General features: G+C 58.2%; 1 protein-coding gene across 1 annotated transcript; it reads right to left on the bottom strand.

Annotated features, from left to right (window-relative positions):
• Window positions 1-1,091: 1,091 nt before the first annotated feature.
• RCC2 (regulator of chromosome condensation 2) lies at window positions 1,092-23,502 on the bottom strand. Its single transcript, XM_068967692.1, has 12 exons — window positions 23,224-23,502; window positions 18,382-18,475; window positions 15,297-15,440; window positions 12,430-12,561; window positions 11,973-12,061; window positions 10,545-10,659; window positions 8,580-8,746; window positions 6,655-6,835; window positions 6,270-6,375; window positions 5,310-5,382; window positions 3,864-3,941; window positions 1,092-3,238 (listed from the first exon to the last, which is right to left on the bottom strand). Exons 1-12 carry the CDS (start codon window positions 23,500-23,502, stop codon window positions 3,134-3,136), a joined length of 1,563 nt encoding a protein of 520 aa, XP_068823793.1. The 3' UTR covers window positions 1,092-3,133.
• Window positions 23,503-23,991: the final 489 nt, after the last annotated feature.

The raw sequence follows: 23,991 nt of genomic DNA, 5'->3' as shown, positions 1-23,991 counted from the left end.
CTGGCAGCCTGAGCCCCTTGGGAGAGCTTAGAAAATGGCTTTCAGCAGAGAAGTTACTGAGGGCCCATTAAAGTCCTAGCTGTTCTGACTGCATCTTGGCCATGATCTTGTTTGGGGCGGGGGGAGGTGGGGACAGGGGCTAACGGCTCAGGATGGGAAGTGGAACAGCTGGGACACCCCGGGGTCAGGCCGCCCCAGGGAAGGGCTGGGAGCCAGGCTGCCTGGAGCAGTAAGTGACTCGGCTCGGGTCACAGTCATCTTCCCTGGTGGATCTCGATGCTTGAACTGCACAGGAGACTCTAGGCTGGGAGAAGGGAGAGGGCTTCCCTTTGGCCAGGTGGGAGCTGCTGGGGGCCAGTCCTAAGGAACTGACCCTGGGCCTTATGGACAGTGGGCTTCAGCAGGGACAGGCTCCGGTCTCCTGGGTGGGCAGGTACAGCCTCTAAAGGGCAAGCTGCGCCTCAGTCCCTAGGAAGCCTGTAGTGTCTGAGAGAGAGGGGCCCACCCGTGACCACGCAGATGCTGAGGTTTAACCACAGCTGCTCCCGCCCTGCCCCCGGGAAGCTCCAAGCAGTCCAGACACTGGGAATGAGGCGGGGTCGACGGGAGGGGCTGATCGGAGTACAGAAAGCAGCGGGCATCCCAGAGGCCTCACAGGGAAGGTGTTGCAAGGCAGGTGGCCTGGAGAAGCTGTCAACTCGGGCGGAACAGAGTTCACAAGGTGCCCCCTGGTGGACAGCTCGCCACACCGCCAGGTGGGCATCAGCAGGGCTCCCCATGAAGGGCGGGGGAGGCGGGCAGGGCGAGGACGCTTTCCCTGCCTCAATCTTAGCCAGCCAGAGTTGGGCCAATGGGGCTCTGGAGCCTCCCTGAGGGTCGAATGCCTCCAGGGACAGCAGGGGGCTTCACCCACCTCCCCACCCAAACAGGGCTAAAAGCTACACTCTGAAGCCCGGGGCTCTGGGGGGCCTGGAGTCGGGGCTGCGGAGGGGCACGTTGGGAAGCACTTCTGTGTCCTTCCCCTTGTTCCACTGAAAGAGAAATGCAGAAGCCGAAACAGAGCAAACAACGATGCCGTTTATTTAAAATGTTTACTCCAAGAAATATATATATAAAAAAGAACAATTAGAGCACTAAACCAGGCACCTTCAACGAACCACCACCTCCCCCTGGGCTCTCCCCTCACGCCCAGGCTCCTCGTCCAGCCTCCTTCCAGAGCTGGGAGATGGGTCTGGGGCCACAGCCATGCCCCGGGCCGAGCTGTCTCCCAGTTCCCTGTTCTAAGGGGTTTTCCCTGTAAGAAGTTCATTTTACAATTCTGAGCTCCAAGCAGTGACTGGGAGACAACAGGGCAGCCTCACGTGGAGGGGACATCCCTTTCCTGCTCCAGCCCCCGGCGTGGGCCAGGACCTGGGTGGGCGCACAGCCCCAGGGAGCCGCACACGGTCCAGGAGCGTGGGCGCCAGGCCTGCTTCAGGAAGAGCTCTGTCGGGGGAAACCGAGGGGCTCTACACGGGGAAGCTTGAGTCAGAGATGGTGATTAGAGGGTGATTTGGACAAATCAGGTTAGTTTAGCAGAAGCTCTGGAGTTGCAGAAGCTTCTCCCCTGGACTATAAACACAGACAGCAGAGATGAGCGTGAAGTCAGACTAAACCTTAGCACAGATGCAGGCTGGCCTCCTGCCGCGAGGCCTCCAGGCTGGCCAGGACAGGCGCTGCCACATCCCTGTGGAGGAGGGAGCCGCCGTCAGGAGCGACGGGGCGGGAGGGACGAGGAGAGGAAAAGCAACGACTAGTCATTTTTGGCATTTTAACATCGAGACAAAAACGGTAACAAAAGCGAAGCAAGAATAATAATAAAAAAGAGAAATACTGAACTTTCCCTTCCACCCAGCCTCACAATGCACCTCTCCCCCGTCTCCCCACAAGCACCACTGACCCAAACGGCTATTTTAAAGCACCCAAACCAGTCCAGACCCTCTAGAGACCACGGACCTGGCCAGGGCCTCCACCTCTCTCGGGTCCGAGCAAGAGGAGGGTTCCAGCAAAGGCACCTCGTAACTCAGGCAGCGCCAGGGACATGCTGGTGCGCAGGGCACTTGCGGGGAGCCGGTCGCAGCCTCTGCGCTGACTCGGGGAAGGGGACTTCTTCCACAATCCCAACTATTTGGTAGCACAGCCAAGCAAACATGGCTAGAGAGTTGGGTTTGTGGAACAAGAACCCAGGCCTCGGAAACAGACTGGGCTGTTGCAGCAGGATCCAGCCAGGGGCTCGGGATCAAGACAGAAACACGCAGGCGATGAAGGCCGGGACAGAGAGGACGAGCCTCCTGCGCAGGGACTCCAGACGCACTGTCCTGCTGGCCGGCCTCCAACGGCAGGTGCTGGCAAGGTGGCCCCGGCTCACGGGAGCCTTGAAACCGCATCTGAAACCACGTCTGTCCACCCCCAGGTCCCCACTGGTTCCGCGATCACCTGGTTTCCATTTGGACTTGACAGCTAAAGTACGTACGAATGGCTACACACAGACCCACGAGCCCCCGCCGGGGGGAACGGCAGGTTCTATTAATGTCACAGCCAGAAGGCAACGGGGCTTACAGGCAGCCAGGGGGAGGGGCAGAGCGCACGCGGCCGGTCAGAAGGAAAAGCGAGAAGGCGGCGGGCCGGGTGCTGCTGAGCACGCGGGGACCACCGGGAACGGTACTGCCGCTCCCACGAGCGATGTGTTTTTCGAGCACAGAGAGACCTGTCCCAGGCGGCACCCGCCAGGCTCACAATGCTCACCACAATGGAAAGGGGCGTTTTTGAGAAGTGTATGGGGCAGGGGATGGGGAACCTAAAAAAAAAAGCCTAGATTGCTCAAAGTTTCTGCCTCTTTCGTAGGAATGGTAAGTCTACTATGAGCAAATATTTTAATTAAACATCAAGGAGGGGGAAAAAAAATACCCACTTTGGAAAGCATAGAGAAAAGGTAGTTGGCGTTGAATCACTTATAAGACGGAGCCTCAGGGAGTCTGACAGAAGTGCACCTTCGGTCCACTTTCGCTTCTGAAACGCCTCGCTGGACTTCCCGTCCCAGTGCAAGTGGCCGTGACAGCTGCCGCGAGAGGTGTGGAGCGGGGGCTCCGGGGCGTCAGAGGGTCCGCGGGTTGTACTCTGGCAGTTTCCTGATCTTCTCCTTCTCCGCCTCACTTTCGTCTCTTGCAATCACCAAGGAGTGTGAGTAACCCATGGCCACCTAGGGGACACGGGCACCGGGTGGGCAAGGGCGCATCAGCCAGGCACTGAGTTTGGGGTTGACAAGCCCAAGGCTGACCGTGGGACACTGGGAAGCTAGGCTGGCCAGGGATTAGCACAGAGGTCAAAGCGGAAGCACCCTGGAAAGCTCAAAAAGGCCCTGACTGAGGACCCCCAGTGTCAGTGAGACCGCCGCCGACCATCTGGGGCCCCAGCAGGCCCGGACAGCAATGGCCGGCAGAAGCCAGCAGCTCCCTCTGCCTCTCTGAACCACAGCCCTGCCTCGTGGGAAGGACAAGCACCCTGCGCCTCAGCAACAAGGGCTGGTGCCCGAAGGGCCAGTCGCAGGGGCCTCACCCTACCACCTGCCCCACAGCCTCAGGGGAAGGCGAGATGCAGACAGGAGCAGGCCCCGCACTGGAGCAAACTGGCTGTGGCTGGGCCGTGGCCGGCGGCCCTCAGGGTGCGTGCGGCTCACCTCTGTGCCGGCCTGGTCACCCACCAGAAAGCCCCAGAGTGAGGCACAGGGAGGCGGCAGTCGAGACCAGGCAGCGTGCAGAGGGCAAAGGCAGACGAGCGCGGCCCGGCCCACCTTCTCTCCCTGCTCCCCAGGGCTCCCCACTCACTTGCTCCGTAAAGATGCCGTCGAGCGTCTTCACCTCCTGAGCTGCCGTGGAAGACTTTGGCTTGTGGTCCCCATAGCCCTGGTGAGGTGAAGAGGGATGCTCACGAACACCAGCCGGAAAGCTGGCACCAGGGTAGCCTGCCTGGGCCTCCCACGGACCCAGGGCCTCTGTGGCTGAGCCCCGCCATCTCAGACCCGAGGCCAGGCCTGGGCAGCAACAGGCACCCCCAGGCGCCAGCAGGTGCCCTGTCCTAACCCTGGGATCAAGATGCTAAGAACGTGAGCTGAAGGGTTTCTGCCGCCTTCTGGGGAGAGTCCCCAGGCAGATGGCAGCACGGTGAACACAGGGGAAAGGCGGCCTCGGCCCTCAGGGGCCCTAGGCCACGGGTGCTGGCTGTCCCCGTCCCCACAATCAGCAGGGACTCCAGGACACGGGACGGAGGCACAGCCCAGCCTGGGGACAGGGGTGCAGGGGGCGCACAATACGTGCTACGGTGTGAGGGCCTTCCAGCCCAGCTCAAACAAGGGCCCCCACGGGGGGCCAGCTTCCTCTGCTGCCAGCCAAGGGCCTCACGGGCTCCTCAACTCTGAGAGGGGGACCCAAAGTCCACCTTGTTCCCTCCAAGCCTCCAAATCAACACTCGGAGTCTGTTTCTGACAGATGCTAGGGACATCTTCTCTCAGAACGGCCCAGGTTCTCATCTCTTTCAAGGTTCCACTGCACGGCCCCGAGGAAAAGGCATGTTCAGGGCCACCGGCCCTTGAGACGGCACAGGGGTCGAGAAGCACCCCAACACCCCACACCCATGACAGGGGGACAGGAAACAGGCCTCGTTCCCAGAAGGAAACACAAGAGCCAGGCTGACGACCAAACCGCAACGAGAACAGGCGGACATCAGGGTGAGCCCCAGCCCAGCCGTTCTTGATGAAGACATTTAAAGTTAAGAACTCACCACACCCAGAAGCTTTGGGTGAGGCCAAGTGTGTGGGGAAGGTTAATCAGTCCAGTAACTGAGATTAAAAGCAGGAACACAGACAAACTTACTGGGAAAAATGAGGGAACAATGTCCCCAAATGACCTCAGAAGCTGGAAACCAGGAAGACCGGATACATGGTCATTGCTGGCCCCACGGTTTAGGAGGGCACGCTGATCCTGTAGCTTGAAACCCTCCTGGGGAGAGCGAAGAGCAACCACCCTCTCCCCCATCACGTCATCCCACAATTACCGTTTACACAGCGTGAGGGGAAACAGGACCTGCAACTTCCCAGTTTCCACTAACAATGTGGCCAGAAAAGACTTTCAAAAAACCGTCTCATCTTTGAAAGCTGAAGCGACACTGCAGGCCTGCATGCACCAAGAACACAGACGCGCACGCGCGCACTCCTCCTTTCTGCGTGACTCAGGAGCCCGAGCAGGGCTCTGCCCACCAGGCAGGGACCAGCTTACCAGCTCCCCGAAGGTCGGTGAGGGGCCCCAGCTGATCGTGCTCTCGTCCGCAGCCACGATGATGCTGCTCTTCCTGCAAACGGGCAGCAGCTGTCAGCCAGGCGTCCAGCAGTCCAGCCCTGCACCCCACCACCCAGCAGCCCCAGGCGCTTTCGTGGGCTCCCTGCAAGGCGCGAACCTACCAGCATAAAACCAAGCTGGCCCCACTAAGCCTCCATCTGCGACAGCACAGCACGGGGCCAGGAGCGCCTCCTGAAGCCCACTGTCCGGAGCAGACGCAGACAGGAGAGGCCCTCAGCACCCGGAAACACGGGCCCCCATCTCCCCACCCCGTGCCCACCCTTAGCTCTCAGGCCCTTGGGGCAGGTGGTCCCTTTAAGAGGAACAAACACAGTGGGAAAAGGAAGAGACACCAAACGAGGATGAAGAGCTCCCTCCGAAGGGGTGGAGCCTGCCGGACAGGAAGCTGGGCAGGGCCACAGGCTTCAGATCAGGGCCACAGCAACCCAAGCACTACAGAGCCACCTCCCCCAAACCCGGCAGGTAACGGACATCACCAAACTCCTCCCCGAGAAGTGCTGCATGGCTCAACAAGTACCCTCAAAACAAACAGAACACCACTGACTTAAAGTCACTTTCTCATTCCCACTGTATTACGGTAACTTAAAACGTCCCAACTACATAGGGTTGTGAACCTGCAACACAGATAGAGCACACCATCTTTGAAGAGTGAAACCCTCAGTGACTTTCTGCAGCTGCAGGAAAAGTAGTCACCTGTCCAAGGACCTCCCAACGCCCCCTGCTCGGAGCAGAGTCCCTCCCCTCCAGACTCTGGAATTCGGAGCACCTGACACCCCAATGGAAGAGTGGAGCCCTCTAGGGACAGGACACCATCTAGGTGTGTCCACCATGCCCAGGGCAGGGGCAGACGTCCCGCTTACGGGAGACACGGTCACGTACCCACAAGCTAGGCTCCGGATTCTCCAGCCACAGAGGTCCTGCACGGCCTTCGGGTACATGGTGGACTCCCGGGACGTGTTGGTGGCCCCCCAGAAAAACAGACCACCTGGGAAAGAGAAACACGCCCCCACTGTCACCGTCTCTCAGGGGCTGAATGACTCCTCATCTCAGCAGCATCCAAGGAGAGGAGGAGAGGAAGGGGACCCGCGAGGCCTGAGGGGCAACAGAGAGTTCTGGCCAGGGCCTGGGCGGTTGATGAAATCAGGTCCCTGGTCTCAACCACGGCAGAGGCCACGGGTCTCCCCAGTGGAGCATGCAGCCAGGCAGGAAAACTGGGACTCTGGGCGCCTTCCTCCCAAGGCCCAGACAAGGAATGATCACTGACCCACTTCACTGACAGCGAAGGAGCAGGTGTAGCCGGCGTAGATCTGGGACGCCCCACGCCCTGGGAAGTCGAACAGCTTCACCAGGCGGGGGACCATCTCGTCCTTCTGCTCGGCGTGGCCCAGCCGGCCGTAGCCACCGAAGCCCCAGGAGAAGACCCGCTTCTGGGAGTCCAAGACCAGCTGCAGGAGGGAGAGAGCACAGCGCTGGGACGGGACGCGCAGGGGGCTGCTGCTCTGCGAGTCTGCGGCCGCAGCTGAGGGCAAAGGGCAGACACACCGAGGTGACCTCTGCCTGCCGTGGACGGGGGAGGGGCCTGCCAGCAGGTGCAGCACAGCCAGGATGCCTGCTGCCTCCTCGGCCATTCCTAAGACATGGCTGTTCAGGTCTTAAGTCTTCCCCTTTCCCCCATTACAGTGATGTCTCTAGGGCAGGCCGCTGCACTCCACTTCCTCTTTCAGCCCTGACTCAACTGCAGACAGAGTCCGGAGGAAGAGCCCTGTCCACCTCTCATTCTCCTTCAGGCAGGCCCACATCACACAGCTGACCTCCACTTGGTCACAGGCGCAGTGCGCGTGGTGACAAGTCAACAATTTAAACCCGTCTTTACATGCACCCCGGTGTTCACTGTAGCATTCTTTACAACAGGCAAGACGTGGAAGTTGAATGGATAAACAAGGAAGATGAACGGATAAACCAGGTGTTTATGTAGCAGCCTGGAAGGGAGGGGAGTTTAGGGGAGAATGCACCTGAAATGAACATAACACTGTTAATCGGCTACACTCCAGTGTAAGTTTAAATAAGTTAAAAAAAAATCTTTTTAATTAAAACACCAATTCCTCTTCTGAAAAAAAAAGGGGGGATACATACACAATGAGCTACTGCTCAGCCACCAAAATAGTGATGTCATCTGCAGCGGCGTGGGGGGGGCCTGGAGATGGCCACTCGGAGTGAAATGAAGCCAGAAAGAGAAGGACCACAGGGCATCACTCATCCAGAATGCAACAGAATCGAACTTGTTTATCACACAGACTCACAGACCAAGAAAACAAACTCACGGTGACCAAAGGGGAAGTGGGGCTGGTGGGGGCAGGGGAATAAATCCCAAGTCTGGGACTGGCAGACACACAACAAGGAGACGACAAAAAAGGCCTACTGTAGCACAGGGGACAGCAGTCACTGTCCTGGAGCAAATCGCAATGGAAAAGAATATGGAAAAGGACACAAGAACACATATAACCGAACCCCTCTGCTGTAAAGCATACACCAGCACAACGTGGTAAAGCAACTATACTTCAATTAAAAAACCCATCTTCCTCTCTCCAGTCTCCTTGATGTCTGGTGTCTGAATCATGTACATGTAGAACCTATAAACATGATTTGAGGTCAGAGGCCTGAGTGAGTAAGATCTATTTCTTCTGACTACACTGTATGAGAGAAGCAGCCGTTGGACTAGAAGGGACCAAAGTTGCCCAGTCCTGAGGTCACACCGCCAGTTGCCCATGAACAGGAGACTAGCCCGTCTCTGAACTCCTAGCAGGACAAGGGAGATGAGACCCAGGGCTCAGGCAGAATAGCCACAGGAGGGCAACTGAGGTAGAAAGACGCGCGTGCAGAAGTTCCATCGCCTTGATCTAAATTGGCCTTTAAGGAAACACCCTCAGTGACTGAATCCATTCACCGCCCTGAGATACCATCAACCTGGAAAGACATGACACAAAAGACAGAAACAGAAAACTCTTCCTGTATGACCCCAACCCAAAGTCTGCTCACTCAGCCCCGTCTGTGAACGCCATGCAGAAGCTGGCAGGTGAAAATGATGCCCCCAGACATCTGACAGTGTGAAGCCCTCCAGGCGGCCAGGGGCTGTTATCTGCTTTGCAAAGCCCAGGGTCTCCACTGAGGTGAGAAACACTGAAGCCTTACCGTGTGGTTAGCGCCACAGGCCACGTCCCGCACCACCACATTTGGGACAGGCAAGATCTGGCCGTCTTTTGTCTTCTCGATGAAGATGGCTACGCGCCGGGGCACTAGCTCGCAGTCATACTCTATCCGCTGCGCCCGGGCAATAAACTTGCCGTCCGAGTTGTGACCTGCAGTGACCAGAGGTAGCCGTCAGTCAGCAGGGACCAGGGCGCAGGGCACCTGTCCAGTCTAGCCGGGCCTCATGGGGACTTTTGGTCAGCCAAGGTAGCATCCTCCTATCTGAAGCATATCCAGGGTATGGAATTGATGTTGTGGGTTGAAAGCAGTTACTTTAAAAAATGAACAGAAATCAGAATAAGAAACACCCAAAGGCATGATCCCTAACAGGGAGTTTTGTAAAACCCCTGTGTCTGCACGGCTAGGGCTGGACTGGGGCCAGACACGCGGGAGGCTCTCATACCCATAGGCTGAACTGCTCCGTGCCCACGTCGGGGCCTCCGAGGGCCCTCCACGGGCCAGAAAGGCCAACCCGCCCCAGTGACCCAACATACTAGAGTGGCTGTCGGAACCAGGCACGCTGTTGTCTCTGCTGCGCTGACCCGGAAACTGTCGCGGGGGCGCGTGCACAGCTCACAACTCAAGCTCTAATTCCCCGAGACCACCCTGGGTTCAGACAACGGGACTGAGGGCGGGTTCTCCAACAAGCTGCGGAGTTAAGACTAACGGGCTCCACAGACACAGACGAGGCCAATCCCCCAGAGCCCGTTTCAGCGAGCCTAACAAGCCCGGGCGTCTAGGCATCCCGCCGCAGCGGGGACGGGCGCCCGGGAGTTGCTCACTCAACATCAGCCGCCGCCGCCAAGGGCGCCACATGTCCCGGAGGGAGAACCTACCCGCCGGCCGCCTAAAAAGGCAGGAAGAGCGGGCTGCCCCCGCGGCGTTTCGGGAAGCAGGCCGGAGGCTCACTTCCGGCGCCCCGTGGCGTTTCCGGAAGCAGGCCGGGGGCTCACTTCCGGCGCCCCGCGGCGTTTCCGGAAGCAGGCCGGGGGCTCACCTCCGGCGCTTCGCCGGCCGGCACCGGCGCCCACGCCACGGAGACGGTTTCTCCGGCAGGCTCTGGCAACTCCCTGGCAACCAAGAGGCGTGTGCACGGGGCTGTTCCTGCTCACTCACTTCTGACTAAGGTATATTTAGTTTCACAAAGGCGCTGTTCCCTGAGTCTATTTATACCGCCTCCCAGCCCCGCGCCCAAATGACGCGGAGCCCCGGCAGCCCCGGGCGGGCGCCGAGGAGCCCGCGCGCCAGCGGCCACGTGGCCAGCAGGGGGCGCCCGCGCCGCGCCGCCAGGGGCTGGGAGACGCCGGGGAGGGAAAATGGAGACCTTGGAAAAGCAGGACTTTTCCAAAAGGAGTCAACTCCACTCACTGCCGGTTCCTTCTGAGTCTGACTTTTCTACTCAGTGAAATGTAAGCCAATTTCATCCGTTCTGTTTAGGGCTGAAAATCCGGAAGGGAATCCTACTTTCAAATGATTTTGGCTCTTCCGTATACCTGAAACAGTGGCCAGGCCAGGGTGTTCAAAACCACCTTACTCTTGTATAATTTCCTCACTTTCGATAAAGGCCAATCTTTAAACACGAAAATGAATGAACATAGGTTTGATTAAAAATTGGTAAAGAAAAAAAAAACCCTGAAATCATTTTATATAAAAATGAATTCCCAAATGAGAAAAAAATCCTTTGACAGACTCACGCCCTGACTTTCATTAAGGCAAGTCCCTGTCGGACTCCACAGCCCCGTGAGTTACGACATGCTGGTCCACAAATGGGACATCCACTTAATGGATCAAGGCCATTATCTGCGATCAATTACCCACATTTCTACCATGTGTGTGCAGCCCCACACTGACTGCTGGTTTTAAACATACAGTTATATCACAGAGCTTTTTAAAAATGTGCTTGCATACCCAGCTGACCGTATTCAGGGCACCCGAAGGAATAGAGGTTCCCTTTGCAGTCCATTATCATACTGAATTCCGCCCCACAGGCCATTTTGGTAATTGGCTGGCCGTTGTACATTATCTGAAAAGAAAAGACAGCAGACTTTCAGACATTTTTTTTTTTTTAAAGATTGATAAAGTCTCCACAGGTTGGTGTGAAACAATTACTAGGCTATAAAGGATTTCTAATGGGCTCAACAATGCTGAAGGCAAAGGCTTTGCACATATGTAAAGAAACACCGCCCAGTACAGAATCAGTTCACAGATAGGCAAATCATGTCCCTGGGTCTCTCTAACCCTCAAAACGGGGGGCCTCACACATTCTAGTGCCCAGTGAACGCTGAATTCAACTGACTGGGACTGTGGGCAAGAGGGTCCAAGGAAACAAACCAGAATCACACTTAGCCCCCACACTTCCCTCTCGTCACTACCTCGGATGTCGGGCGACTTTAAAAAGAAAAGCTTTCATAAGCATTACTGCTAACCAGTAAAATGAACTGGTTTACGTTCTCTTTTACCACTTTAAGAGCTGCTGGCTAATTAGCCTTAATTGAAGGTGTGAATAGAAAATATAATGGTCTGAAATTAGGAGGTAGAAGACAGCAAAGGCCCTGAGTAATTTAACATGGGGTTTGGACACAAATCTGAGAAAGCGCTTAAGATTCTCTATTGCAAACTAATCAGCCTGGGGAAGCCAGACTGGAGAAACCGGGGGGCGAGCAGTGTCAGTATTGCAGGAAATCATGGGAAATGGCGATGAGACTGGGAGGGGGCGCTGAGCCTCGGGCTCTGACCCGGCCTGGCTCACTCTGAAACAGTCTCATCCCACTGCAGAGCAAATGGCTGACAAAACAACATTTCGAAAACCCTCCAAACGACAGGTGTATTTGTCCAAGGTCTCTTTTTCAGACTAAGACGTCAAAGTCCCTCCTCTAAAAAACACTCAGGAGCCTCCTGCTGCCTTATGGCAGAAGTTCAATATTTAGGTATAAATCCCAGCCCCCAGATGACTCCAGAGTTTTTCAGGAACAAGAGATGACCTAACCTATTTGTGTGCTGAGCACCTGGCAAGTCGCTTGTTACGAGGTCAAAATTCAAAAGTAGTTTCAGACAAAGACAAATCACATCCATGGAACAATTCTCACTGCAGAACAGAACAGGCTTCACACAGGCCTCTGGAACAGATTATTTCCAGTCGGAATAAAAAACTGTTTCTAGGACGTTCTTCAACTGTGGCTGTCTATTAAACCTGATCCACTCAAAGCATCGAGACCCTGCTTTTAGAAAGGAGCCAGCAACTCAAACAAGGGGGAGAGATGCCTGATCTCCCCCTAGAAAACCCAACCCCGAAACAGAAAGAAGCAAAGGCCCTGAAGGGGGGGGCGCGGGCGGCACCTGCGCGGGGCTGGGGATGGCGTCGGTCTGGTTGCCGAGGCCCAGTTGCCCCATCTTGTTCTCTCCAAAGGCAAACACGGAGCCCGTTTCTGGAAGGAGAAAACGACATCGTTAGCAAAGGGAAAACAACGCTGAGGACGTTGAACGAGACTGAGAATCAAAGGCTGGAAAATCAGAAAAACAGCTCCTTTGCCAGGAAGAACGCAAGTGAGACAATTTTCCACAAGGGGGTAGGGCGGACACCTCAGAGCAGAGCCACTGCCCGGCACAGACCCCCTCCATAGCCTTGGCCACTGACAACCCATGGGTGCGGCTCACGACGCCTTGAGAAGCTGCCCACCAGGCTCCCTGGGCATCTTTATGATTGTGACCGTGAGTCACAGGGGCAGCTCCACCCCCAACCCAGCTGGACTGTTTGGCCTCTGACCCCATTTGGAGGGAAGTGGCCCTTCCTTACCCGTCAAGGCCAAGGTGTGGTTCCTCCCACACGCCGCAGACACAATCACCTCGTGGCTGAGCCCCTCGATGAGTCTGGGGGCTTCCACTCTCTTGGTGTCACCATGGCCCAGCTGCCCCTTCTCATTTCGCCCTGTGGGTCAGGAGCAGGGCAGATACAGCAGGAGGGAGGGACAGGGCGGCCAAAGCAGCCACAGGGCGAGTCAGGGTCTCCCAAGAGGCGCCCCCCAAACCCGCAGCCGAGAGGCGGGCGACAGCAAGCCCGGCGCTGCAGGCAATGCCAGCCTTTCAAGGCTGCCGGGTAGAGTTGGGGGGCCAGGTAAGATGTGCAGAGCCGTCCCTAGAGTCGCTTTTGCGGGCAGCCGCCAGCCACCACCTCACCTGCTCTGACCCTCTTTTCTGGGGCAGGGCTGGGACCCATCCTGGCATTTTCGTCAGCTCTGTCCTCCAGGGAAAATGATACAAAGCAGGTTCAGCCAGGACGTCACACACGAGCGGACGAGCTCATGGAAACTCACAGCTCTCACTTCTCCCCGTTCCTGCCAGACGCCAATCCCCTCATCCGCTCCACTCTGAGGTATTTTAAGACAGTAACACCTGCCTTGCAGGAGTCTGACTCCCGCAGTGCTCTGGGCGTCTACCATAGACCTTGCCCTTCTCTTCAACCCTACCTCCTGCCGGTCAGCCTTCACAGGACCCTTAGCCATGTGAACCCCAGCGATGGCCCAAGGCCAGAACACAGAGCTCTGAACACAGGCTCTCCCTGGACACGGGCCCCCTCCACCTCTGGGCTGTGCTAGCATGGAATCGGGGCAGGAAGGCTCCAGGAGGCTGAGCCCTGCCCGGCCCCCTGCACTGCACAGCCCCCCAGGGCTTCCCAGGTGGCACAGTGGTAAAGAACCCGCCTGCTAATTCAGGAGATACAGGATTGAACCCTGGGTCGGGAAGATTCCCTGGAGGAGGGCATAGCAACCCACTCCAGCATTCTTGCCTTTAAAATCCCATGGACAGAAGAACCTGGCGGGCCGCAGTCCTTGGGGTCACAGTCACCCATGACTGAGCATGACACCCACACCCACCCCCTAACAGAGCCTTTTAGCTCCAAGCAAACATGGAGGGCTGGGTGGGCCAGAAGGCTGGCCTGCCCTTCATCTTACCTAAGCTTTCAACTCAGGTCACAGTAGTTCCAAATCTAAACCGCTCGGTGGGCCTCTCCCAGGTCTCTCTAAGAACCACACTTGTAAATAAACATTTTGGGAGATTTTATGGGGCCAGAAAGCCAGGCAATTTGGAAACCATGGGAGGTTTCCATATCCTTCCCCAACAATGAACTTTGACCTTGCAGTCATGAAAGGGGGCGAGGAAAGCCACAAAGGTGAGCCCCAGCTGGCCTGGACAGGGCTCAGGAAGGGGTGACTGGTGGCCATTACAAGAGGAAAACCATCCTCAGGCTCTGATTACGGTGCTCCAGGGGGACAGAGGGACACCAGCGTCAAGTGGAAACTGCCCAAGTTCACTGTGAAAGGCAAGAACAAGCTGGGGCACAATTCCTCTGCAAACATGAGGGGCCCAGGTGGCTGGCACATGCAGACCCCGTGAGTTCCGGGCCCCTGCACTAATGCCCCCGGGCCTCACCGTGGACTCGGGACACCCCCTGTAGCTCGTCCCCCCGGCCCCGCCCTGCCCCACAGTGACGAGTCTGCTCATCGGACACATCTTGGTTCTGGGGCACAGCTTTTTCAATCATTCTCTGCCCACAGGTTCAAGAGAGGGGACATTTTCAGAAACACCACGAGTGAAATTCAGCAGAAAGATGAGAAATAAAGACACCTGAAGTTGGGGACCCCGACACAGGAGGCTGCATCCAGCGTTGGAGACAGTGAGCAGGAGGAACGTTCTGGGGGAGAGACAGAGCTCGGTGCCCACCAGGAGAAAGTGAAAAGCGTGGCAGTGCCATTGTGTCACCAAGAAACTCCAAAGTTTAAATTTGGGCCAGACACACTGCTTAGCTTTTTTTCAACAGAATCACAAAATTAGCAGAGTGCAGGGAAGACAACAGATGTTAATGTATTTGGACTTTGGTACAGCCGCTCATGAAATTGCAAAAAATGGTTCAAACAGCCCAAAATAAAAATGCAGTCATATGGACGCAAAGCTAGCCAAAGGGCCAGAAACAAAGGGTGAGGACCAATGCCAACACCCCCCGCGGAAAGAAGGGTCTCGGAGCCAGCAGAGGGCGTGGACGAGACAGAGCCTCAGCCAGAGCCTGCACGAAGGATCTGCAAGAGGAATCGGGCTCTTGGCACAGAAGCCCGCTGCAGGGGACCCTGAAATGGGAGGGAGGCGAAGAGACAGGGACAGCTCCCCCGCACCCAGGCCAGGGAGTCCAGGAGCAGGGCAAGCAGATGACTTCTGGAGAGTTAACTGGGCAGACGGAGTAAGAAGCTGCGGAACAGCCAGGCAGAGACTTGGGCTGGTGTCACCGCGTGGCGGATGGGAAAGCTGGTGGCATTTAAAGTGGCAGGAACAGAGGTCTACGTCATACTGTGCTGGGTGCTGGGGGGGACCGCAAGCCTAAAATAAGATAGGATTCAGTTCTAGGCCCCTCGATCTCAGAAAGCTGCAGGTTCGGTCAGAATGTTCGGGAGAGGGCTGCTTAAAGAGGATGCCAAGAAAGCGGGGGCGAACCGCTCAAAACCAGGCAGGAGGGCAGAGAACAGCGGCGTGCTCTGGGGGCAGGCTGGCTGGGCGTCGCGAAGAGAGGACACACAGGAGCGGGGGCAGCTGAGGGTCCTCCACCCAGAGGACGGAGGCCGCGAGTCCCTGGCGCGCCCCGCTCCGTGGGTTACCGCGACCCCGGGTACTTACCCCAGCTCCACAGCTTCCCTTCCGTGGTGATGAGGAGGCTGTGGGCGGCGCACGACCCCGAAACCACCGTCCGCACCCGGACCCCCGACAGGCACCCATACCTGTGGGGCCCCCACAGGTTCTGACCAAGGTTGCGGTAAGCAGCTGTGGGGAAGGAAGGACCGCGCGTCAGACACCGCCCGAGCTCAACTGCCGGGGAGAGCCGCCCTGGGGGCCCCACCGCCCCCCAGTACCCCCGGGGGCTCCAGGGCGGCCCGCGACTCCCGGCCGCCTCCCGGGGGGTGGGGAGGCCCCGCCCGCGCCGCCCTCCCCCGCAGCCTGCCCGCCTCGGCCCACCCTACAGCGCTTCCGCGCTTCCCGCCCGTGCTGCTCCAGGCACGAGGCCCCTTCACAGCCCCACTTCCCCTTATTAATGCACGGGGTGTGGCCAACCTCTGGCCTAACTCTCTCAACTGGAGGCTCTCAGAAAAACGAGCTGTTTCTAGGCCTGTGGTGACTTTCATGAGATACTGCTGCTGCTGCTAAGTCGCTGCAGTCGTGTCCGACTCTGTGCGACCCCACAGACGGCAGCCCACCAGGCTCCCCCGTCCCTGGGATTCTCCAAGCAATCACACTGGAGTGGGCTGCCATTTCCTTCTCCAATGCATGAAAAGGAAAAGTGAAAGTGAAGTCGCTCAGTCCTGTCCAACTCTTAGCGACCCCATGGACTGCAGCCCACCAGGCTCCTCCATCCATGGGATTTTCCAGACAAGAGCACTGGAGTGGGGTGCCGTTGCCTTCATCATGAAATACCAGCTGCTGCCAAACCAACTGTGTCAGACTGGCAGGGATGCAGGAGCTGACTGAAAGGTCAACTTGGCCATCAAGCACCTGGCTCCAGGGGGAAGTCTGTTTACCCGCCCAGTCAGTCCCCACGCTGAGGCGCCCCGCCAGCAGAGGGCGCAGGCGCAGCCTCAGAATCACATGGGGCCCGGGGCGCGGGGCGCGGGCAATCCACGGACAGAGGGGCGGGGCAGGCTGCAGTGCACGGGGCTGCAGGGAGTCGGACACGACTGCAGCCACCTTTCGCTTTCAGCGCATGTGGCGCGCGTGTGCTCAGTCTGGCTCTGTGGCCCTGTAGGCTGTAGCCCACCAGGCTCCCATCCGTGGGACGTTGTGGTAAAGAAATAGGGCAGTGGGCCACCGTTTCCTTCTCCAGGGGAGTTACACAGGGTGTCCCACAGAAGTGGGAAGTTCCCCAGCGCGACTCAGGACCCCCTGGGCTTCTCCGCCTGGAAACACTGCCCCACTACTGCAGGGTGAGAGAAGACCCAGCAACTGGCTGGACAAAAGCAAGTCAGAAACGACGGCCTTCGGGGCTGTGCTGAGGGCTGGGCGCCCTGTCTGTGGACAGCACACAGGGCCAGGAGGCACTATGGCTGACCCAACGGCCCTAAATGGACCCCTCACGGTCAACAGAAGGTCTGATTTGCCAGAGCGTCTTCCCTGACTGAGCTCCACAGATGTCAGAGGCCAAGATGTCATCAGTTTGTGAGAGATGAGAGGCAGGAATTCTCAGGGCCTCCCAAGTAAGCTTGAGGGGAAGCCTAGTTAAATGAAAGGCACTGCAGCAGTCCAGGCAAGTGGGCCAGGCTGGAGCTCACTAAAGCCCGGGGCCCAGGCCGAGTCAGGGGGAGCACGCCATCACTGTGCAGTCTCGAGAGAGGAGGAAGCAGCTGCCTGTCTGAGGCCCAGCGATGCGCACCTAAGGGCACATGGGCTCCGGAGGGAAGGTCGCTTTGCAGAGGTGGGCAAGGCTGGGGCAGGCGGGGAGACCCTCCTTCCCTTGAGGTTTGACACAGGTGGGAAACCTAATTCTCCCTCCCTTCCCTTCATGTCCATTGGAAAGGTCATGGCAGCCGAAAGACATGGAAAGACTTAAATTTTTCATTTCATTCAGAGGGAGAAACATTTGGGAAGCAAAGGTAGGCCTCAGAGAACACAAAAAGGCAAGAGAGAGGCCGGGCAGGGCGCCAGCCCTTCAACCAGACGCTGCCCTGCTCCGCCAAGGGCTCCCCTCTGGAACCTACTTCCTGCCCAGGGCCCCGAGCGTCTCTAGTTGCAAGCACGGCCTCTCACCTGAAGAGCAGCTTCAATAAACAGTGCAACTCCTGCACAGGAGCTGGCGGGGGGGCTGATGCTATCGCACCCCGGGAAAGGTGCCCGGTGCCACCAGCCGCCAGGCAGCTTGGGCCCAGACAGCTGGGTCCTGAAGGCTGGGCGCTGGCCCCAACAGGAAAGTGGCTCAAGCCCATTTCTAACTCAGCTGGACCCTGAGCCACCAAAGCCCCTGCCTGCTGTTTTCATGGACTGAGATGATCTCCAGTGCCTGCCCAGAGGCCCCAGGGAGTGTCAGTGTGCAAATATTTGTTCACCGGGCAATGCTGGAAAGTACTTTGGGAATCTTTCCAAGTGAAATCAAGAAGCCATAAGATGTGGCAAAGTGCCAGCCTCACTCCTCTTGGATGGGCTGGTATTCCCCCCAAGGAAAGACACCACCTTTCAGAAACCATCTGGGGACCAAGATACTTCTCGGGACCTCTCCACTCTCCCAACTCCAAATTGTTCCTTGTTCTGTCAAAACCGTTCCTGCAACCATTTGGCAGTTTGCAAAGAAACATGAACTCCTTTGAAATGTCTTATCAAGTCTGACATTTGACACGTGACCCATGTTGAGGACGCTTTGACATTCCACAGCACCAGTCTCTCCATTTTAATGAAGCTAAGTGACATGGAAAGAAAAATGGGGGGAAAGTATCAATGCTTATTTGAGGGTAATATTTATATTTTTATCTCAACAGAATTACCAAAACCAGAGTTGTGCCCAAGTGAGGGTCGTGCTGAAGACCTGGGTTCAAACCCAGTCCCATCACTGTGTGGCCCTGGGCACTGTGTGGCCCTGGGTAAATCACATGGCCTCTCTGAGCGCCTCTGTAAACAGAGTACCTACCTGGCGGGTGGCCACCAGAATCACACTGGACACACGCACACGGGAAGCACTCAATCAGTGATAGTATCTTCCAGTTTTAGACATCATTTCTCATACCTTGTTGTTTAGGCACTTCTTTTCGACCAATCAAGTCCCAGTTGGTTGCCCCAAAAATCAAAAGCTGCCCTTTGCACTTAGACCCTTCAAGTTTCTACAGAGAGAGAGAGAGGGGGGGGAAAATTAGCTTGCAGTGCTGCTCTGACTTCCCACACCTGTCCAACGGTAGCATGAAACACGATGATAGTAACAGTGCAGCATTAGCGCCTGCCCCAGAGGCCTGCACGGTGGACAGGGGCCCTGGCACAGTCATCGCTTTCCAAGCGGAAACTGGTGAGCTCCCAGCAGCTCATCAGTCGAGCCCAGGCTCAGTGTCATCCTTCGATTTCTCTTTAAGATATCTTTGGCTAAGTACTGCAAAAACAGCCAAACGACGCCCGCCCTCTTGGCTCTGCAGACTGCCACACAGGTGTCTGCAAGAGGCCTGCCGCGCTACGCAGGAAGCATGTTAGAACCACGGCCCTGGGGCCAAGGCGGCATCCTCCCGACAGCGCAGCGAGCCCCACGTGGCCCTGGAGCCCTGGGGCCCGGGCGCCTTCCCCATCCTCCCTGGGCGCTCCTGGCTGCAGCAGCTCCCTGGGCCCAGGGCTCCGCTGCAGGGAGGAAGGGCGGGCGGGCGGGGCGGGCCTGTCCTCACTCCTGGCCCAGAGCTGGGGGCTGTGGGCCAGCACACCTCCGTCCTGAGGGCCAGGCGCCCACTGTCACAGGAGCATGTGCCGCTTCAAGAGGCTACTATCCAGTTCCAAGTGGGATTCGCTCTGAGATCGGCTTGGTACCCTCGTTAAGGCCAACGTTTGTCAGAATCACTTCTGAGTCTCCACTTGGCTCCATGCAGGCCAGGGGAGCAGTTACTCCCTGTCCTGCTCTCATCCTTCACACCGTCACCGTTCCAGGGCATTAAAGGCAAAGAAGGGGTTTTCCTCCAAGTGTTCTTGGAAGGCTCTGAGAAGAAACAAACCAAACAGCTGCAAATCCAGTCATCTAACCCTACACGCTGACTGCCCTGGCGAGGCGTCCTGGCAGCCCAGCGTGTGTGGGCTGGGGGGTGGGCCATGGATTCCACTTGGGGAGATCTGTGACCTAAACCTGACGTCACAGGCACCCCCCCGCCCCAGTCCCATCGTGCTTGCTGGCCTGGCCGCATGCAGGGGCTGGAGGCAGGTGGTCCATCTGCCTGTGTACAAAGGGCCGCGAGGCAGCCAGGGCTGCAGAGCCACTTTGCCACATTTCAATTATTCAGAGAATGACCTTAACCAGGGTAGTCTACCCCGCAGCACCCAGACTCCGATTACTTGAACGGGAGCCGAGTTTCCCCTGGTTATCTCCCCTTCTCTGTTTAACTGGCAGGCCTGGCTGGAACGTTCTACAGGCCTACTGCAGGAGAGCAGCAGCATCGAGGACTGTCAAACCCCCGTGGGTGGAGCAGCCCTGGGTCTCTGCCTGCATTACCAACTTGCTCTCCACCATTTCTCAGGTCCGTGTGGAGGGCCAGCAGAGACTCAGGAGGAACCTAAGCACCACAGAATGAGCTATCAGGCCAGAACAGTGGAGAGAAGAGACCGGAATTGACCATGACCCCCTAGGTGGGCAGAGACCGGTAAACCGCTCCAAACCCCGGTGCGCTCAGCACACTAATGGGTCACCAGTGTTGGCAGCCGTCGTGGCACCTGCAGTCCGCCAGAACTAGCTGCCATCACCCTGGGCAGAAGTGTCTCCTGTGACCTGGAGATGCCAGCACCTGCATGAGCGGTCACTGAGCCAGCTGAGCATTTACACAACCCCCCAAGCCTTCGGGGAACCCAAGGTACTCTGTGAGAATCCTTGGTGAACTGGTCAGCTGTGTCTCCTCCGGTGACAGTGTTCCTGGAAGGAGGGTGAGTGGTACCTCGTCTGGGTTTTTAATGCCATGGGCCTCATTCCTTCACTATCTACCTAACTCTTTGCTGTAGGCTGCCTACCCTTATTTCTCTATTAATTCCATTCTTCCCTCCACCTGATATGAAATAAAAAATACAAGTAAGGACTGGAACTCCTCTAACATCCCTTAAAGATCACAGTCCAAGCCCCTCTTGGCCACACAGCTGAACCTGCACACTTGCGGGAGACCCCAGACGTGGGAGGGCTCCATGTAGGGCACCCCAGGGACGGCTGCCAGGGCTGTGAGCCCCAGAGGGTCCCGGCCTTCACCGCGGGGCCGAAACTGGTCTTTCGACGCCATCAGCAGCCGTGCTGCCAGTGCCTATAGATGGTGTGGCACAAAGGCTGGGAGAGCCGTCTCCTACCAGGATGGGGGGAATTTTGCGGGCCGCGGAAGAACGGCCACGGCAGACACGCGTACTGAACTTCTTCAAGCAACAAAGTGGGGTTTCTGGTCCAACGCAATGTTTACTGCCCTAGTGCAAGAAGCATGCTTACAAGACTGAGAGTCAGCTGTGAACATACAACCCTTTAGAAAGCTGCCGCTTCCGGCAGAGGGAAGACCATTCAGAGAAAGGCCAGCAACAATTCCCTAGTGGGCTATCAACTAAAACAGGCTCCAAGCTCAGCTTTCAGCTGCATTTATCTGGTCCTTTCAGATGAGGCAGAGTTGTCTCAGGGTCCACAAAACCTGAGCAACCCAACACTGGAAGAACTACAAAGGCCTGGACAGCCTGCGACACTCAGCTGTCTTCCAGGAGTCAGCCAAAGCTGCTCACTTTACCTACAGGGTTGTGAAGTTCACAGGGGATTCAGGCTGCACCGACACTGCAGGATTGGAGAAGGCTCATCTGATACAACCCCACAGAAACCCGAGGTCCTCGGAGAGAGCATTTTCTGAGACTGAAATCCTAAGGATGTTTTATGCACACAGCTTCTCCTCAAGGCGACTCTGCCGCTCAACCATGCAAGTATTGGGGGTTTATCTTTCACAGACCCAACACCTGCAGCTTTGTTAACTGAAGGCCGCATGGCTTCAGACAACTCCTGGCAGCTGCCCTCATGCAAACCTCTTTCCAAAAGCCCTGGAAGGCAGCGAGGCTTGCGAAAATCTCAGTAAAAAGCCTCTTTCTGAAATGAGCTGAGGACAGTCGCTGGCCTGCAGAAGCAAACAGGATTCCCAGGACCGCTTCCCGGGTGCTTGCCCTGGAGTCCAGGAACACACCCAAGAGAGGGGCAGTGCCCACGCAGGGCAAGGCACTGGGAATGCAATGGGGCAGCCTGGCCCTGGCCTTGGACCAACTGATGCTGAAAGGAACTTAAAGGCTGAGCTATGAAGCACTGAGGAGTATCCCTCGTCGGACCCTCAGTCTCTTGCCTGCCCTGAGCTGAGGACTGGGTGCTGGCCAGCTCACTGCACGCACTCTCCCCATGACTGCCTCCTGGGGTCAGTCTCAGCAGCAGGGTAAGAATCCCCTACTTCGGGATAACTAAACTCACTGCTCTGAAACGCCCACTGTTTCCACTGGAAGCACTGGTGAAGACTGCAGCAGCTGGCCCTTCGTCTCCGCTCCCTCTGGCCTGGAGGGAAAACGTCCAGAGCCCCACATAGAGGGTCACGCTTGTCCCCGTGCTCCTTTTCTCAACACGCTGCCCTGGGCTGGTCTCCAAGCCCAGGTGACACATTTCACCACCCCCCTCCACCATCCGACACACTGACCCTTCCGATGAGATGGCGCTTACAGAGCATCTCTAACAATCTGCAGAGGTGTTCAGGATGACATCAGGAGGAAAAATCCCTGAGCCCAGTGGAAATCTAGCTCCATCCTGGGCCAGGCCCTCAGACTCTGTGCCCCAATTTCCTCACCTATAAAGTGGACCTAGAAGGGCCCGGTTGTTAACCATTTAAATACTGCCTGAGCTTCCCTGGGGAAAAGCATGCTGGTTGGAACTGAGAAAAGGATCTCTCCAGACCGTGACTATACCCCAAGTGCAAGTTCACACTATTTGGAGTTATCTGAGCATCTGCTGAAAGCTTTGGCCCTCTCCCTAAACACACGTCCCCCTGACACCAGATTAAGATCTCTGGCTCTGCAAGGTTTTGCAGGCATATGGACTGGTCACAACCTTAACTAAGATTGGAAGATCCAACTCTAACGAGCAAATTAAAGCCTATTCAGGCCACGGGAGGTGTGGGAGAAACCTGTGCAGAGCCCACACGGAGCGCCCGGGCCCTCCGACCACAAGCGGTGAACAAAGCTCGGACACCTCTGGGGGTGGGCGGGGGGGGGGGGGGTACCCGTTCCCGATTTCGGGGAGGGCGAGGGCTCTCTGGAGCATGCGCCCTCGCGCCGGGCCCCGGAGCCCGCCACCCCCGCCGGCCCGGCGGCGCGAGACCGCGCGGAGCCGCACGGGGCATGCGCCGAGGCCACCAGGCCCCGCCCCCCCGGAGCGCCGGAGCCGAGGCGGCGGGAACCTCAAAGCCCCGGCGAGGATCGCCGCGCCCCGGGCGCGCCGACGGGACCCCCCCTGCAGCACCCGGGCTGCCCGGCGGCCGCGGGGGCCCGGGGACGGCCGAGGGCGCGCGCCTCCGCGCCCCGCGCGCGCCTCCGGCCGGAGACAACTTGCAGAAGTCCCCTTCCCGGCGCGCCGGGGAGGCGGAGGGCGTCCGCGGGCGCGGCGCCGGGGGCGGGGCCCTGACCCCCGCGGGCGGGCTCCGGCCGCCCCTCCCCCGCGGGCCCGGGGCGCGCGCCCCAACGGCCATCGGCCGCGCGGTCGGGTAGGCCCCGGCCCGCGCCCTTTTGTTGCGCGGCGGCGGCGATGATTCAGCCCGCGGCCTCCGCCGGCCCCGCCGCCCCCGGCCGGGACGCGCGGTGACGCGCCGCGGCCCTCGCCCGCCGCCCCCCGGCTCGGCCCCGCACTCACGACGCGCTCCTTGGTATGCTCGGGCTCGGTGATGACCGAGGCCGCGCCGCCGGCCTTGGTCGCCGCGGGCCGCGCCGCGCGCTTTCCCCCGCCGGAGGCCCCGTCGAGCTCCAGGCCGTCCTCGTCGCCGCTGCTGCCCCCGCCGCTGCTGCTGCTGCAGCGCTCCGGCCGCTCGCGCTTCCTGCCGGCCGGGCCGCCGCGCTTCCTGGGCCCCGCACGGGCCGTGCCGTTGCCCGAGCTCGGCTCCTCCCAGGCCGCCGCCGCCTTCTTCCTGGGCATGGTCGCGCTGGAGGAGACACGGGGCAGCGGCGCACAATGGACGGGTTATAAACCGCGCGGGGGGAGGGGAGCCAGCCGAGCCCGCGGCCTCCACTTCCTCCCCTGCCCGCCCCGAAGTGGCGGCCACGGGGCGGGCGGAGAGGGGGCGAGCCCGGAGGAAATCGCGCCGCCTCCGGGGAATCCCGCACGGGAGCCCAGGTCCCCGACTGCAATCCGCTCAAGGAAAGAACAAATAAATGGGAGGCCCCCAAGGCCCATCCTCAAGTTAGCTTTGCCCACATCGCATCCTAATTGCAGCCCGGTGCCCAAAAAAGTAATGGGAGAGAAAAAGGAAATCTCTGGTCCACCAGGTTTTCATTACGGAAGGCCTCGGGGCACTTCAGAGGTCCCCCTTCGGCACCTGGGGGGTGAAGGAGCTTACCCCTCCCCGGCTGCCCCACTTGCTGCTTTTGTCTCCGCGCCCCCCTCCCCAAGTCCACTCAAATGCAC

This window comes from Capricornis sumatraensis, chromosome 3 (genome assembly GCF_032405125.1).
Source record: "Capricornis sumatraensis isolate serow.1 chromosome 3, serow.2, whole genome shotgun sequence".
Lineage (NCBI taxonomy): Eukaryota > Metazoa > Chordata > Mammalia > Artiodactyla > Bovidae > Capricornis > Capricornis sumatraensis.
Note: the sequence above shows the minus strand (reverse complement) of the source record. Positions and strands in the feature narration are given on the sequence as shown.